General features: G+C 41.3%; 2 protein-coding genes across 10 annotated transcripts in view; one reads left to right on the top strand and one right to left on the bottom strand.

Annotated features, from left to right (window-relative positions):
• The first annotated feature begins 3,986 nt into the window (after nucleotides 1-3,986).
• The window catches only part of IFT46 (intraflagellar transport 46), a 16,434-nt gene continuing 2,727 nt past the window's right edge, over nucleotides 3,987-17,693 (top strand). The window contains exons 1-9 of one of the 3 annotated variants that reach the window (XM_067751203.1): nucleotides 3,987-4,173; nucleotides 5,106-5,202; nucleotides 8,669-8,748; nucleotides 11,232-11,368; nucleotides 13,048-13,122; nucleotides 13,278-13,371; nucleotides 13,817-13,945; nucleotides 15,635-15,756; nucleotides 16,114-16,180. In XM_067751203.1, coding sequence (XP_067607304.1) covers nucleotides 8,704-8,748; nucleotides 11,232-11,368; nucleotides 13,048-13,122; nucleotides 13,278-13,371; nucleotides 13,817-13,945; nucleotides 15,635-15,756; nucleotides 16,114-16,180 — 669 coding nt within the window. In that variant the 5' untranslated portion in view covers nucleotides 3,987-4,173; nucleotides 5,106-5,202; nucleotides 8,669-8,703. Of the gene's footprint in view, nucleotides 4,174-4,229; nucleotides 4,363-5,105; nucleotides 5,203-8,668; nucleotides 8,749-11,231; nucleotides 11,369-13,047; nucleotides 13,123-13,277; nucleotides 13,372-13,816; nucleotides 13,946-15,634; nucleotides 15,757-16,113; nucleotides 16,181-17,693 lie in introns of those variants that run through there. The other 2 variants (XM_067751205.1, XM_067751204.1) reach the window with 2 other exon arrangements.
• Nucleotides 10,567-17,693, bottom strand: part of TMEM25 (transmembrane protein 25) — a 22,606-nt gene continuing 15,479 nt past the window's right edge. For all 7 annotated transcript variants that reach the window (XM_067751193.1, XM_067751196.1, XM_067751197.1 and 4 more), the window contains one exon: nucleotides 10,567-11,651. In XM_067751193.1, the coding sequence (XP_067607294.1) occupies nucleotides 11,650-11,651 (2 nt within the window). In that variant the 3' untranslated portion in view covers nucleotides 10,567-11,649. The remainder of the gene's footprint in view (nucleotides 11,652-17,693) is intronic.

The following is a 17,693-nucleotide window of genomic DNA, read 5'->3' as shown; positions in this document are numbered from 1 at the left end:
TGTACCCAAACTTCTAGTTCTATAATGGAAACAAGATTCAAATCTGGTCTTCTGGGGCTTCCCTGGTGGCGCAGTGGTTGAGAGTCCGCCTGCCGATGCAGGGGACACGGGTTCGTGCCCTGGTCCGGGAGGATCCCACATGGCGCGGAGCGGCTGGGCCCGTGAGCCATGGCCGCTGAGCCTGTGCGTCCGGAGCCTGTGCTCCGCGGCGGGAGAGGCCACGACAGTGAGAGGCCACGTACCGCAAAAAAAAAAAAAAAAAAAAAATCTGGTCTTCTGATTGTATGGGTAGTCTTCCATGCCAAACGTCAGACTTTTCAGATTATAAGTGATTCAGCAGTTCTTCCCCACATTATTTTATGCCATGTTAGTGGCTCAACTGTTTATCCATTATTGCTGCAATAATGGATAAACAGCAATCTTTTATTTAGTGTTTATTTTATGTCAGGTACTTTACACGTGTATTATCTCTAATCCTTATACACAACAATTCAGATAAGGACACTGAGGATCAAAAAAGTTAAGCATTTGCCCAAATTCATACAGCCAGCAAGTGGTAAAGCCAAGATGTAAACTCCGCTTTTCTCATTATGTCACACTGCCTCTCTATATCTCCTGTGTACTCCTTAATGTTTATTGAACACTTACAATGTACCAGGCGTTACTTCAAATTCTTCACACAGATTATTTTACTTTTTTTTTTTTTGGTTGCACAGGGTCTTAGTTGCAACAGGCATGTGGGATCTAGTTCCCTGACCAGGGGTCGAAGCCAGGCCCCCTGCATTGGGAGCACAGAGTCTTATCCACTGCGCCACCAGGGAAGTTCCCCAGATTATTTTACTTAATCCTCACAAGAATTCTCTAAGTACCATTAATACCTCCCTTTTGCAGGTGGGGAAACCAAGGTACAGAGAGGAAAACCATTTTACCACAGGTGTCAGGGCTAGAAAGTAGCAAAGCTAGGATTCAAACAAAGGCTGCTCAACTTCACAACCTGTACCCTTGAGCACTGCAGTATAGAATTCTCTCTCTTACTCATTTCAATTCCATTTCCAATGGCTTTCTAGTAGAATCTTTACAAAGCTCGAAAACTTTTTTTTTCTATTTTAAAAAGAAAAGAAACAAAGACCAAATATCTTTTCTTTAAAACTTTGTTTAAAATGGGTATAAATTAGAAATTATAGTATTAATAAATCAAAGGCCCATAAAGAGCTTAGATGTTTGTATACTGATAGATGCCCAGAGATTTTTATGCCAATTGGGACAATTTAATTTGCATAGGAAGGTTACCAATCAGCAATTTTCGATTTTTCTATTGTAATAGGATATTTTCCTTTACACGTACCCAATTTTTTAACATTAAAAAACTGTGCAGGAAGATAAGAACTACTAAGTACCTTTGTAGTTTAAAAAGATTAAGGACTTAAGCAAAGGGTTGAATTAGAATTGTTATTTTCCCCAAAGTATCCCTTCATAAATATGAATAAACACAAAAGTACATACTGAGGAAGACCATATTCAGAGAATCATTTTCTTAAAAACTCTATACACTTTAGATAAAAGGAATCAAGATTTAACCGGTATTAAATGAAGTCCCCAAAACAATAACAGATGAAAAAAATTAAACCCACCATCGAAAACTTTTAAACTTCACATGTCTGGAAAGATATATATCAAACCGTATTGTTTATTTTTGTTATTAAAAACACACATTTTTTAAAAAGATGAACAAATTTTTTTTTTTTTTTTTTTTTTTGCGGTACGCGGGCCCCTCACCACTGTGGCCTCTACCATTGCGGAGCACAGGCTCCGGACGCCCAGGCTCAGCGGCCATGGCTCACGGGCCCAGCCGCTCTGTGGCATGTGGGATCTTCCCGGACCGGGGCACGAACCCGTGTCCCCTGCATCGGCAGGCGGACTCTCAACCACTGCGCCACCAGGGAACCCCCGAACAAATTATTTTTAAAATTTATTTTATTGAAGTATAGTTGACATACAATGTTGTGTTAGTTTCTGGTGTACAACAAAGTGATTCAGTTATATATATATACGTGTATATATATATATATTATATATTCTTTTTCATATTCTTTTCTATTGTGGTTTATTACAAGATATTGAACATAGTTCCCTGTGCTGTAAGTAGGACCTTGTTGTTTCTTCATTCTATATATAATAGTTTGCATCTGCTAATCCCAAACTCCCAATCCATCCCTCCTCTACCCTCCTCCCCCTTGGCAACCACAAGTCTGTTCTCTATGTCTGTGAGTCTAAAAAAATGAAAAAATTCTTAATTTAAAAAAGTAAAAATTCTGTCTGGAATTATTGCTTTATTATGGCAACTTCCAGGGGCCTTCAATATGGACCACCAAAGTTCAGCAAGGACCAACTGATACTGATTCTTTGGAAATATGAAATTAGCTGAATTAAACTGCAGAAGAAAAGCACCTCTGCAAGCATGCTTCGTGAGGAGTACCTTAGAGGCAGTATGTCACAGTGGTTAAAAGCAGAGACTTGGGAATTAGACTGACCTGTGTGTGACTCCCATTTTCTGCACTTACTGCCTGGGTGACTTTAGGCGAGTTACTTTAACTCTCCTAAACCTCAATTACCTAATCTGTATATTGGCAGTAACATCTATCTCATAAAGTTACGAAGTTAGATTACATATTAATAAATAAGATTATCTACTCTAAGTGCTCCTACATACTAAATGCTCAACAATACATATCCATTATTGTTAGCAATAACATGACAAAATATTTCTTAACGTTTTGCATTTCCCTTTTAACCAGAAGTGTCTCAGAAGAGGTGTCTCTGATTTCCCTTTTTAAAGCCAATTTTCGCTTTCCTCTGGCAGGTTTTCATGATCAAATTTCCAAAATTCTTTTGTTTCTCTCCCTCTGACTCCCCAAATTAAGTATGTCTGTAGTTTTGAAATATTTGTTCCTTATATCTTCATTCATTCATTCCTTCATTCATCCACACAATGAGCATTTTGAAAGTGCCTGATTTATGCAATGCACTGATCTGTGAAAAGCTTAAAAACTAATTAGACACAGACCCTGCCCTAAAGAAGCCCACAGTCTTCTTAAGCAAATAAAAATGCAGGAGAGGGCTTCCCTGGTGGCGCAGTGGTTGAGAGTCCGCCTGCCGATGCAGGGGACACGGGTTCGTGCCCCGGTCCGGGAAGATCCCACATGCCACAGAGCGGCTGGGCCCGTGAGCCATGGCCGCTGAGCCTGGGCGTCCGGAGCCTGTGCTCCGCAATGGTAGAGGCCACAGTGGTGAGGGGCCCGCGTACCGCAAAAAAAAAAAAAAAACGCAGGAGAAGGAAGCAACCACATAGCACAGGGAGATCAGCTCGGTGCTTTGTGACCACCTAGAGGGGTGGGATAGGGAGGGTGGGAGGGAGACTCAAGAGTGAGGAGATATGGGGGATATATGTATAGCTGATTCACTTTGTTATAAAGCAGAAATTAACACACCATTGTAAAGCAGCTATACTCCAATAAAGATGTTTTTAAAAAATTCAGGAGAATGGGTTAAACCTGAATCTCAGATAATGAATAATTTGATAGTACTATAAGTTATGTCCCATGCAATGAGACACAGTGGAGGGGAAGGACTATAATGTAATATAAATACTATAAAAGGTCGTACAAAGTGTCCTGGGAATTTAGCTAAACTTCCGAGTTTGCCTAAAGTCTGATTGGACTGACTTAGTAGGAATTGCATACCCAGTGCTCCTTGTCCTGGGGGAGACAGGCACACCATATTTCCGGATTGGAAGGCTAACTCTATGCAAACCGAAATTCATCCGTCAGCTTTGCCGCCCCCGGCCGCTAGATGCCGCCACAGACAAATTTATTGAAACCCTAGACAAACAGGATCCGAGGCCCTCTAGATCCTCCCTGGATCCTTCAATGCTGGAAGAGACTTAACGCGCGAGTGGAGAAGGTCTCACGAGAGTGAAAGAAAGTATCGCGATTTTTTCTTTCTCTCCTTTTTTTTTTTTTTTTTTTGCTTAGCGACTGACAACAGGCCGGTTGCTCCGAGTAGAAGCCCTTGGCCTTCTTCCAAGTAGAAGTGGCCTGGCCTGAGATTGGAGTGAGACCCCAGCCCTAGGCTGGGGTTCTTTCCACAGAGGAGACGGATTCAGAGGGGCTACAGGTAATTCGTACTCACCCTAGCAGAAAGAGATCTCTCTTTCTCCCACCGTAGAGGAATAGAAAGGACTCCCCTTCCCTCTCCCCATCTCCCCTCTTCCAAGTAGAAGTGGCCTGGCCTGAGATTGGAGTGAGACCCCAGCCCTAGGCTGGGGTTCTTTCCACAGAGGAGACGGATTCAGAGGGGCTACAGGTAATTCGTACTCACCCTAGCAGAAAGAGATCTCTCTTTCTCCCACCGTAGAGGAATAGAAAGGACTCCCCTTCCCTCTCCCCATCTCCCCTCCACCTCTTCCCATCTTCTTGACAACTGTTCTTTCCCTCCTTCCTTCACGCCATCACCAACCATCCTGCTTCCTTTACTCCCCAAGAAACTTAAGTGGGATCCGACATACAAGACGGGGGTGGTGTGGTGGGGGTGAGGGTGATGCTTTCGGGATTATTGGGTGGGACCAAGAGGCTGGAGTTTACCCTGTCTTCGGGGAACGCCCCTCCCTCCCAGGTAACCCCAGAGACAGAACTCTTTCTAGAGCCTCTACAGCCTCCCCTGAGAAGCTCCGGCCGCCTTGCGAAACTGATCGAACCGGAGGAGACAGCCATTATCTACAGACAAATACTGTTTTGCCCTTGCGCGGGTATCTTACAGCTTTGGGGAGCTGCTTCAGAAGTTGGCTGTCGTTTCTCTCCACGATTCCCTCGTTCCTCAGCCAGCCTGCCAGCAGTTCCTAAATAAGGGCTGCAGCAGAATGACTTAACTGCTTGACCTGGGGCCAAGAAGCCTTAAGGAAAGTTTGAATGGGGGGGTATGGTGAAGGTTTCAGGTAAAACTGGTGTCTTGGGTAAGGAAGAGGAACCAATGCTGGTTTGGAATCCACCTCCCCACAGAGTGCTTAATGTCCCGTGATAGGAGCTCTGTTCATATTTCCTTTTGCTTAGACCAAGACCGTTGAAAACCAGACATATGATGAGCGTCTAGAGATTAACAACCCTGAAGATGTTGCGAGTATTTATGCTCCAACCACAAGACACAAAGGTAAGAGAGGCATGAAGAGGAAAGAAAGAAATGGTTGTTTTTTGTTTTTCTCTTTGTTTTGTTTGTTTTGCAATTGTAAGTCAGCGGTTACTAAAAACAAACCAAAATTTGTAAAAAAAAATCTCCAAATAAACCATGAGAATCAAAACTGTTTATCTCACATGAATGACATGTAGCTTAGAATGGCATGTAGCTTAGAACTTAGCCGTACTTTCTTAGAAACAGAAACAAAACAATTGTCTATTACCACATGGAGAATACGTTTGACCCTGGTAGGTACCGCCTTGAGGGTTGCAGGATGGATTCATGATTGTCCCCAAGAATTTTCTATTTTCTATTAGCAGATGTTGGCTTTCAGAGTCAAGTTACTTGCCATTGCTTCTGTTTTCCAAATAGTTAAGGGGGGAGAAAACACAGCCACCCAGATTGCAGGATCTTCCATCAACCTAACCAGTGTTCCCCATCGCCATTTACTTCATGATACTGTTCTGCCCACAGTCTGCCGGGGGTTCATGTTTGTTTAATTTATCAAAACTCTTTTGCTCAGTTCTGAAGATGCTTCAGTTACCTATCCTTAACCTGCAATTCCAATTGAAACCTCAACAGAATATTTTTAGAGGACTTGGCACCATCATTTGTTCAACAAACATTTTTTGAATGCCTATTATCTGTCAGCCTTATGCTTGGCACTACGTATACAATTTTTTGTTTGTTTCTTTGTTTTGGCCATGCCGCGTGGCTTGTGGGATTTGAGTTTTCCGACCAGGGATTGAACCCAGGTCTTCGGCAGGGAGAGCTCAAAGTCCTAACCACTGGACCGCCAGGGAATTCCCAGGTATACAGTATTAAAAGAGACACTGACCCTGCCATCCTGATGCCTGTAATTATGGGAGACAGATGCCAAATGAATAAAGAAACACAATTACAAATGTGTTAAGTGCATTGATGGGAAGCAAAGAGTTTGATGTTATGGAGAATACTGGTGAGGAGTGGGATCTACTTTTGATGGAGGGGTCAGGGAAGACCTAAGGAGGTGATGGTTGAAACTGAAAGGTGAGAAGGATTTAGACACAGAGGAAAAGTAGGCCAGGAAGAGGGAGCCCCTAGTGAAATGTGAAAAGGACCTGAGGCCAGAAAGAACTTGGGTTACTATGAGGACTTGAAAGAGACCAGCATATGGTAGGAGACAGTAACCTCAGAGGTAGTCAGGAGGTATAACAAGCAGGGCTTTAGAAGCCATACTGCTGTTATGCATGGCATGGATTGAAGGGTGCAACGGTGAAAGCAAGGAGCCAGTTAGAAGGACTGTCGCCATGCTGAGTTGAGGTGTGACAGTGGCTTGGATGTGGGGAGGAAGTTGAGAATAGAGAGAGTTGGCAAACGCTAGAGGTATTGTTGTAGTAGAATCACTGAGACTTGCTGATGGATTGGATTTAGCTCTTGAGTTAGGAATCAAGGATGACATCCAGGGTTGTTTGTTTATTGTGGTAAACTTGCCTAATATAAAATTTACCATTTTAACCATGTCGAAGTGTACAATTCAGTAGCATTAAGTACATTCGTGTTGTTGCGTAAGTATCTCTACTATTTCCAGAACTTTTTCATCATCCTGAACAGTTATTATTAAACAATAACTCTCCATTCCCCTCCCCTCCCCCCCCGCCCCCCAGCTGCTGGTAACCTCTATTCTGCCTTGCCTCTATGAATTTACCTATTGTAGGTACTGCATAAGCAGAATCATACAGTGTTTGTCCTTTCCTGTCTGGCTTATTTCACGTAGCTTAATGTTTTCAAGGTTCATTCATGCTGTAGCATGTGTTAGAATTTCCTTCCTTTTTATGGCTGAATAATATTCCATTGTTTGTATAACCACATTTTGTTTATCCATTTGTCTGTCGATGGACACTTGGGTGGTTTTGGCAATTGTGAATATGCTGCTATGAACATTGGTGTACAAGTATCTGTTTGAGTCCCTGCTTTCAGTCTTTTGGTGTATGTATACCTAGACGCACAGGTGTTTTTTTTTTTTAACCAGGTCATTGACCTACTTATTTTTTTGTTTTAAATTTTTAATTAATTTTTAATTTTTTAATGCCTGTCATACATATTTATTTATTGAAGTATAGTTGATTTACAATGTTGTGTTACTTTCAGATGTATTGCACAGTAATTCAGTTATATTTATTTATTCATATATTCTTTTTCAGATTCTTTTCCCTTATAGGTTATTAGAAAATACTGAGTATAGTTCCCTGTGCTATATAGTAGGTCCTTGTTAGTTACCTGACACCCAGGTTTTTTTGGGTTTTTAATATTTATTTATTTATTTGTTTGGGCCGTGCTGGGTCTTAGTTGCAGCATATGAACTTTTAGCTGCTGCACGCAGGCTTCTTAGTTGCAGCATGCGGGATCTAGTTCCCTGACCGGGCGTTGAACTGGAGCCCTGTGTACTGGGAGCTCGGAGTCTTCCCCATTGGACCACCAGGGGAGTCCCCTGACACCCAGGTTTTTGACTTGAGCACATTTATAATCTTGCCAGCCGTGGACATTATAATTTGCTTTCAGTTTAGGCAGTTTAAAAGGAGAAAAATGGTGTTTAGTGGGCATTCACTTGACTTAGAAATCATTGAACATGTTTTCATGCCAGTTAATAATATCTTACATCTGGTTATGCTTTTAATTGTTCAGAATATTTTACTGCTTTTATCTTATAGACAGTGATTCAGATTCATATTTGTGACTACTGTGTGCCAGGAAGTAGGTCATTTCCTTCCACATAAAATTGTTTTCAATTGATCCTTACAACAATCCTGACTGAGAAATATTACTGACCCCATTTAGAAGTGGGAATACTGAGACTCAGAGAGGTTAAGTCATTTTGTCCACCTGATAGAGTTGTCCTATAAACCCAGTCTTCTGACTATAAATCCAGCACTCCTTTTGCTTTACTAATTACTAACTAATTACTAACCTCATTTCACCATATGTAAACTAAGGGCAGATTTTATGCTATTTATGTAATGGCAGATAATCAGTTAGTATAATGTCTAACCTAATGCCTTAAGCATAGTAATACTTAGTAAGTATATCTCAAATTGAATTGACAGAGCCATGACTAGAATTCAGTTTCCTGTCTTTCAGCTAGATATTCTTATAAACCCTGTTTCATAAAATGGTTAGAGCATAAAATATTATAAATGAAAAATATCTGTCTTTGAAAATCATTTTAACAATAACCTAGGGACTTCCCTGGTGGCAGAGTGGTTAAGACTCCATGCTCCCAATGCAGGGGGCCTGGGTTCGATCCCTGGTCAGGGAACTAGATCCCACATGCATGTTGCCACTAAGAGTTTGCGTGCCACAACTAAGGAGCCCCCCTGCCACAACTAAGACACAGCGCAACCAAATAAATATTTTTTAGAAACCCCAAAAAACAATAACCTAAAGGGAAAACTTTTCTTCCAAGGACTTCGTCGTTCCACCCATCTTCCTAACAAGACTATGGCTGACAACAGCAGTGATGAGTACGAAGAGGAAAATAACAAGGTGCAGTATAACCCACAGCTTCTTGTGAAATTTCTGCTTTGAATTTTTAGTAGTTAGTTTGAAATGACACTAGTTCAGTAGCAAACATTTCTTAAATACTCACCTCCAGTGATTGGGTTCCTTTGAGCTCGTGGAGGACAGTCACGAGGCAAGAGCATTAAGATTTTGACTCTCCTTCTGCAATAAAGCTTACTGTTATAGCTGATGTTTTGGTGAGAAATTTCATATAACACAGGCCAGTGTTTCACAAACTTTTCTAGTCATAATAATCAACTGGGGTACTTATTTAAAAAAAAAAACAGATAGGAATTCCCTGGCGGTCCAGTGGTTAGAACTCTGCTTCCAATGCAGGGGGCACGGGTTCGATCCCCTGGTCGGGGAACTAAGATCTCACATGCCACGTGGCATGGCCAATAAATAAATAAATAATTTTTAAAAAAAATTTAGAAAAACATTTCCAGTCCCCACCCAGAACTGCCTAATCAGAATCTTGAAGGTAAAAGCCTGCAAATGTATATTTTGAGCAAGCACTCCAAGTCATTCTTATGATAAAGAAAGTTTGGAATGATTGATCGTGGCATTGGTTCACTGTCAACAGTTGTGATACTGCTAGTATTTTGTGAAAGACACTTTAGTTTTGAAGTCTTAAGGCCCAGATGTTTGGTGTTATTCTATGAACCAAGAGAATCACCGTTTCTGAAAGTGGGATGAGAAGACGCCTTAAATTTGCACACGTGCACTGTCTAACAGCCCCTGTGTTTAGGCTTAGCACATGGTCCAATGGTTATGTTTTAATCGTCCTCCAAGAACAGGCGTTTTGAAAACTCAGGTGAAGGAGAATATTTGAAGTAATGCAGAAAGCTGTAGCAACAGAGACGGATTTCATAGAAAGTCTAAAAGGTCATGTTTTAAGATAGCCCCACTTTGTGACTAGTGTGCTGTTTGACATCTTACCTACAAAGTCATTTTTTGGCATCTTGTCTGTGGTATATAAAGTCTTCTCCCATAGGTCAGAGATTTTGCAAAGCACTACTTTGAAGAAGCAGACAAAAGAAAAGTGAACAATTTTCCTAAATTGACCTCCTAATTTTGTATATTCACCCTAAATTTTTCTAGTTTTCATCATGATGTAGTCAATATTCAAGGCTCATTTATCTTTCCAATTTAATATGCACCCAGAATCAGCAGATAGGATCCACTTTTGAATAATCTTTGAGCTGACGATATTCTTAAAAATCTCTCCTTGCCAGACTGCTTCCCATGTGACCAAGAATAATTTGGGCAGATTTTGAATTAGGAAAGAACACTGTGGGAGATTCTTACCAACTGTATACCAGTAAGGCATATTCTGCAACTGTGTCATCAGTCTCACATGTTACAGATTAGTTAAAATATATTTTTATCTATGTATAATAAATCTGTGTTATGCTTAGAGGAGAATGTAACCCAAAGAAGTTTTTGATGTCCTGTAATGTGTCACAGTTTTATATGTCAGTAGCTGCTTTAATGTAAAAGAAACATTAAATAATTCAAAAAACTAGAACCAATCATCTCTTAACCTCAGTGTAAGCCATATGGCATATGGAAACCAAGCTTGAAAAACCTATTTTTAAAGGGGGCCAATTGGCCACCCTTTAGGTCCTAAGTGAGGGCATGCCACAGGCTCCAGGCCCTAAAGTCAAAGACATGGACCCTGTCCCAACTGCCCCGGCAAGCCCAAGCACCACCTTACCCCTTCTCGTCAGCTTGAGGGTGGGGTGGTGCATCTAGAACCAGAAGCCCAGAAAGGTAGGTCGTAATGCCAAGGACAGAAGAGTCTCTTATCTTGAGATATAATGTACAGTCATTGCATTTAACTTACGGGGGAAGGGAGGGGAACCATGCATAGGTCAGATACCCATTGAATGGAAAGGGAAAACCCACAGTCTCCGGAACTGCTGGTCAGAATCCAAGCCCGGGGTTGATTATGAACTTTCTTCTTTTGATAGTTACAAGCAGCTTACCCTGGGCAGTCTTGCAAATTAAATACTAGATTTCCTCCCTGTGATCTCTGTGAGTATTAAGATTCCCTAAAGTGTGTCTTCCCTACTTCATCTTCCCCCATTTCTTCCCAAAATAACTATTATATTTAGAGTTGCTTTCTTCTTCAGAAGTCCCTCAGTTTTAGAGTTGAAGCTGACTGGATAAAGTTTATGCAGAGTTCTCAGAATCTCCTAAGTAATAGGTAAAAGAGATACGTATTCGATAAAATTTATACCCAAGCCTCGAGCAGAGGAAGAGACCATGGTTATAGAAAGTGGGGACTCAGTAGCTAAGGAGGAGCAGAAGAAGGTTCTCGAGGCCCTTCTTGGGAGTGCTTCCTTCTCTTTCCAGTGAATTGGTGTCAGGCGGGAGGGTTCTGGTTAGAGCACTAGGAGAGAACTGGGTAAAGGTACACTAAATTTCTCCTTACCTGGACCTTTCTATCTCCTGCCCTATCTCAGGAGAAAAAGAAGACCTCGCAGCCCACTCCTCGGCGGGGCTTTAGTGAAAACGATGATGACGACGATGATGACTCATCTGAAACTGATTCTGATGATGACGATGATGATGATGAAGAGCATGGGGCCCCTCTTGAAGGGTGAGAAAAGCCCCCTTGCCAAGGAGGAAAACGCCTCCTTCAAAACACTGGACAGGAGGACGTCACTGAGAAGTGAAATTCCAGCAGCTCTTTTGATCTCCTCTATTTAGGATTATCAGATGCTCAGAAACCCAGTGTAATGAGTTTTCCTTCTTTTTCGGCTCTACTGCCCGAATCCTGTGATGTCACTTGCACTATCGGAAACACTTGTGGGCTCAGGGATTTCATGAGGATCTGCTGAGTCAGTTTAACTGATGGTCTCTGACTTCAAGGAGTTCACATTCTAGGGAGGAGAAGATAAATTTATACACATACCAAAGCATTTCTATTTAGCAAGGAAAACATGCATGCACAGGAACATTTCTATTTTAGGCTCAGACCCTTTTAGGACGGGTAGAGAATAGGTGCATCCGGAACCCTGTATTGAGGCAAAATGTTCCTGCATGATGCTTCAGTAAAAATTCTCCTCACCATATTCCAGCTCTGGTGCTAGATTAATCATGACCCACCCTTGTAGGTTTTAATCAAAGTAGATTCTAAAGCCCATTCATTTAAAATACAATTAACTGGTGTAGCCAATCAGTAGAATTCTTTCTAGCCATTAAAAAGTATGAGGCAGCACTCTATGCACTGTAAAGAACAATCTCCAAGGGACACTGTTACATTTTAAAAAGGTATAGAAGTCTTTAGGCTGTGCTATCACGTGTATAAAACAAATGTTACATAAGCTATCTCTAGGCTGCCCTAGGAACTAATAATACTGACTACTCTTGGGAGGGGAACTTGGTGGTAAGGGAACAGGGGTGGAAGGGGACATAACTTTCCACTGAATACATTTTGTACCTTTTATTTCCTATCATGTGCATGCATACTTTATTCAATGAAGTAGTTTAATAAAAATAAAAAGTTACCTTTGAATTATCCACCTGAAGGTAGACACTAAGTAAATTAGGCAAATGTTTAATACCAGACTGACTTTTCATGCTTCCCAGTTTACTTCATGATTCTACTTCCATAAATTATAATCTGGGGAAATATAAACTATTTAGTTTTTTTGTTAAGCAACTCTTCCCAGAAGAACCTTAAATAACTTTCCTAGTCACTTATATACTTTGTCAATTCATTACATTTTACTTAATTATAGTCATTAATATGTACTCTACTACTTTTTTACTGTATACGTTTCATGTATTAATACAAGTATTTTTAATAACTGCGGTATTCATCTTGACATATCTAACCATCTCTCAAGTGTTGGACATTTTGTTTCTAATTTTTTACTTCTATAAATAACACTGAAAAACATCTTTGTAAAAATTCCTTTTTTTCTTGGGGTAAACCATTTTCATGTCAGAAATTAAGATCTCATTCCATCTTTTCTCTTCATCCCCTTCATTCAAAAAAAAAGGGAAAACAATTTCTGCTACTTTCTAAAATTTTTTTAAATTATGTTTTGGATTTTCTGTAGCTCTGTTCTTCATTGTCAGAGATAGCTGAGAGCTAATTATAATCACTTTTAAAGTTACCTTGCAAGCTGCTCAGAAAACGCAGATGTGGGTGGAGCAGAAACTAGGTCCAGAGTCATATGCCCTGTGGCCAGAGTAACACCCGGGCTGAACCAGGGCTCAGCAACCCCTGCTCTTCTCTGGCTACCTTGAACCACATTTTCCTTTCCCCAGTGCCTATGATCCTGCAGATTATGAGCATTTGCCAGTTTCTGCTGAGATTAAGGAACTCTTCCAGTACATCAGTAGGTGAGTACCAGGCCCTCCCACCATAATCCCCAGCCCTGCCTTGCCCTTTCCTTCCTCTAGTCTGAAACATGGCCATTCCCCTTAGGTTTTTTCAGCCTGAATAATAAAGTAAGTTTCTCTGACAGTTTCCACCTTCCCGTGGCAATATCTCCTAGGTATACACCTCAGTTGATTGACCTGGACCACAAACTGAAACCTTTCATTCCTGAGTTTATCCCAGCTGTCGGGGATATTGATGCATTCTTAAAGGTACAGTCAGAACATCCTAAAACTGACTCCTTAGGTGTTTCTTCTGACCCCTCTATCACTCTAACAGTTCCACTAATTTCCCTGACTACCAATAGCTACCTTAATATATATTCTTCATTTCAGTGGAGTTCTTAACTTGCTCTCAACTCCAAATTATACTTATTGCTATTAGGTAATAATTGATTATCTCACTAGGTGTTAAAAATTTGTCATGTATCTGCCTCCTGGTTATCCATGACTTAAGCTTTATACCTAAGGTCCTATAGATCATGTATTTTTTTCTAGGTAATACTTTAGTACAGCATGATATACAGGCATGCTTTTTAATACTAGAAATAATGATGAACCAGAAGAGTTCTTCCTCTTCAGCTTATTGGAAGCAAGTGTACCTTTTTAGATCCCTCCCATGTTTTTTTCTCTGCTTTCTTACCTTTCTCCTAACCAGGTTCCACGTCCTGATGGAAAGCCTGACAGCCTTGGCCTACTGGTATTGGATGAGCCTTCTACAAAGCAGTCGGACCCTACAGTGCTCTCACTTTGGTTAACAGAGAATTCCAAACAGCACAACGTCACAGTAAGATACTAGCCTAGCACAGGCCCCAGCTCCAGGGGGCCGACAGTAGAAGCCTTGCTAGTATTTGAACAGTTGACTTACTGCCTATTAAAAGGGATGGCTATGGTTTCAACCAGCCCTATTTTTTTCAGTAACAATTGTATTAAGATATTATTTACCTACCATGAAATTCACCCTTTTAACTTGTACAATTCAGTGACTTTTAGTATATTCACAGAGCTGTACAACCATCACCACTATTTAAGAACATTTTCATTATTCCAAAAAGAACCCCCTTGGGAATTCCCTGGTGGTCCAGTGGTTAGGACTCAGCACTTTCACAGTGGTGAGCCCGGGTTCAATCCCTGGTGGGGGAACTAAGATCCCACAAGCTGTGAGGTGGGGCCAAAAACCTAAACAAAACAAAGAGAAACCCCATGCCCATTCGTAGTCACTCCTCTCCTCATTTCCCCTGCTCTTAAACCCTGGTCACTACTTCATTCCTTTTTTATGGCTGAGTAATATTCCATTGTATGGACAGACCATATTTTGTCTATCCATTTACCAGCTGTTTCCATTTCTATTAATTCTGCATCTATGAACGTATACAAGTTGTTGCATGCACATATATTGTTGTCTTGCGTATACAGGTAGCAGTGGGGTTGCTGAGCCATATGGAAACTGTTTAATATTTTGAGGAACTGCCAAACTGTTTTCCAGAGTGGCTGAATCATTTTACAATCCCACCAGCAATGAATTAAGAGTTCCAGTTTTTCCACATCCTCGCCAACACTTGGTATTGTCTGTCTTTTTTATTCTAGCCATCCTAGTAGGTGTGAAATGGTATCTTATTGTGGTCATTCCTGTCCTATTGACCTGCCCCCTTCCCCTGGCTCCAGAAGATTTTATCAGGTTTCCTATAATCTTCATTTGGCTCCTGGCAGGCTTCCCTTTTCAGCAGCTACCTTGAATACGAAATAGCAGCATATGATGAGGCACTCTGTAAAAACAAGAGTAAAAACATCCTTCAGGACTTCCCTGGTGGCGCAGTGGTTGAGAGTCCGCCTGCCGATGCAGGGGACACGGGTTCGTGCCCCGGTCTGGGAAGATCCCACATGCCGCGGAGCGGCTGGGCCCGTGAGCCATGGCCGCTGAGCCTGCGCATCCAGAGCCTGCACATCCGGAGCCTACACATCCGGAGCCTGTGCTCCGCAACGGGAGAGGCCACAATAGTGAGGGGCCCGCGTACTGCAAAAAAAAAAAACAACAACAACAGAAAAAACATCCTTCAGGGGCTTCCCTGGTGGCGCAGTGGTTAAGAATCCGCCTGCCAATGCAGGGGACACAGGCTCAAGCCCTGGTCCGGGAAGATCCCAGATGCCGCGGAGCAACTAAGCCCGTGTGCCACAACTACTGAGCCGGTCCTCTAGAACACATGAGCCACAACTGCTGAGCCCGTGTGCCACAACTACTAAAGCCCGCGTGCCTAGAGCCCATGCTCTGCAACAAGAGAAGCCAACGCAATGAGAAACCTGTGCACCGCAACAAAAGAGTAGCCTCCACTTGCCCCAACTAGAGAAAGCCCACGCACAGCAACAAAAACCCAACACAGCCAAAAATAAATAAATTTATTTTTAAAAAAATTCTAGAAAAACAAACAAAAGAACATTCTTCAGTGCCATCAGCCAGGCTTTCCCCTTATTTTTCTAGCAACATATGAAAGTAAAGAGCCTGGAAGATGCAGAAAAGAATCCCAAAGCCATTGACACATGGATAGAGAGCATCTCTGAATTACACCGCTCCAAGCCCCCTGCGACTGTGCACTACACCAGGTAAGAAATAGTACATTCTTCACTGTAGTAACCCATGGTAACTTTCACCACCTGTGAAGCCATTGCTTCTGAGAAGGGGGTCCCAAGGCTGGGACATATTTGAGATAATATCAACCTGAGGATCTACGGATCCTGGCTGCTACTGGCTAAGAGTGTGGACATAAAGATTATGATTTATCTGGTATTATTACTTAGCCAGCTTCTCCAAACCCCAGGTCCTGGGTAAGTTTGGCCCACCCAGTCTATGTTCTCCTGAAATCCTAATGTGCCAGACTGAGAATCTCCCTTCAGTCTAGAATATCCTGATGCAGAGATTGCTGATACCTGCCCATGTTCTCTATTCACGTTTACTTGTAGGCCTATGCCCGATATTGACATGCTGATGCAGGAATGGTCTCCAGAGTTTGAAGAGCTTTTGGGAAAGGTGAGTGGAAGGTAGCAGGAGCTAAGAAAGTGTGGCATTCATTCTAGGGCCCAGTGTTTTCTCTCTTCTTGTATTACTATTATCATTAACTTTTAAATTGAAGTATAATACAAAATCAGAAACATACATATAAGTGTTGGTTAACTTTCACCAACTGAACACCTTTGTGTAACCAACACATCAGATCAAAAAAACAGAACATCTCTGGCATCCTGGAAGCCCCTCAGGCTTCCACCTCCCAACGTGACTATTTTCCTGACTTCTAATAGCACAGATTAGGTCTGCCTGGTTTTTTGTGGGTTTTTTTGTTTGTTTTTTGGCCATGCCACATGGCTTGCGGGATCTCAGTTCCCCGACCAGATATTGAACCTGGAATCAGTGAAAGCCGGAATCCTAACCACTAGGCCACCAGGAAACTCCCTAGGCTTGCCAGTTTTGTATTTTATCTAAATATAATCATGTTCCTTTGTGTCTTATTTGCTCATCTATATTGTTCATCCATATGGAGAGTCATCCATATTGTTCAGACATCATGGTTATATATTTGTTCTCACAACTGTATGGTATTCCATTGTTTGAATATATCCATTCTATGATAGCCATTTGGGTAGCTTCCAGTCTGGGGATATTACAGATTACTCTGTAATATTATTGTCCTACTACTATGAGTACATACCTTTTGATGAACATATGTACTTTTTGTGTTATCACTTTAGACTCCACCTTTTCCACAGAGGTGTATATGCTATTCTAAGAAGCTGAAGTCCTATTCATAATGATCCTAAATTTTTAAAAAGTGCCCAGGAATATATTTAATAAGAAATTGTCAAGACTCTTTTGAAAACCAATTATAAAACTTTAGTGAAGGGCAGACACAAGCTCTGAGTGAATGAGGAGTCAAGCCATGTTCCTGGAAGGGAGGGGTCAATCGCTCAGCACTGTCAGTCCTCCCCAGTTCACCGTGGAAATGGAAGGCCGTTTCAATTAGGATTTTAACTGCATTGTTTTAGAAACTGAAAATTCGGTAACAAAGTTTATCTGAGAGAATCAATTTTTAAGACTAATCATGAAAATTTTAGGGAAAAAATGAGGATTTGCCCTGTCAGACATTAGAAACACATTATAAAGCTGTAGTAAATAAAACAATAATGTACTGGTTAGGAATAGAAATAGATCAGCAGCACATAACAATCCAGAAACAAACCCATGTAAATGTAGAAATTTGTTGTATAAGAAAGATGGTTATTTTAAATGATTAGAGGGACTTCCCTGGCAGTCCAGTGGTTAAGATTCCGCACTTCCAATGCAGGGGGCGTGGCTTCGATCCCTGGTCGGGGAACTAATTATCCCACGTGCTGCGTGGCCAAAAGAAAAAAAAAAAAAACTAGTTTGGAATTAAATGATTAGAGATAGGATGGGTTGTGATGAGATGATTGACCAGCCATTTGAGAAAAATTAAATAGATCTAAGCCTCAACCATATGCATATAGGAATTCTAAATGAATTAAACAGT

The sequence above is a fragment of the Pseudorca crassidens genome, chromosome 9 (genome assembly GCF_039906515.1).
Source record: "Pseudorca crassidens isolate mPseCra1 chromosome 9, mPseCra1.hap1, whole genome shotgun sequence".
NCBI classification, from domain to species: domain Eukaryota; kingdom Metazoa; phylum Chordata; class Mammalia; order Artiodactyla; family Delphinidae; genus Pseudorca; species Pseudorca crassidens.
Note: the sequence above shows the minus strand (reverse complement) of the source record. Positions and strands in the feature narration are given on the sequence as shown.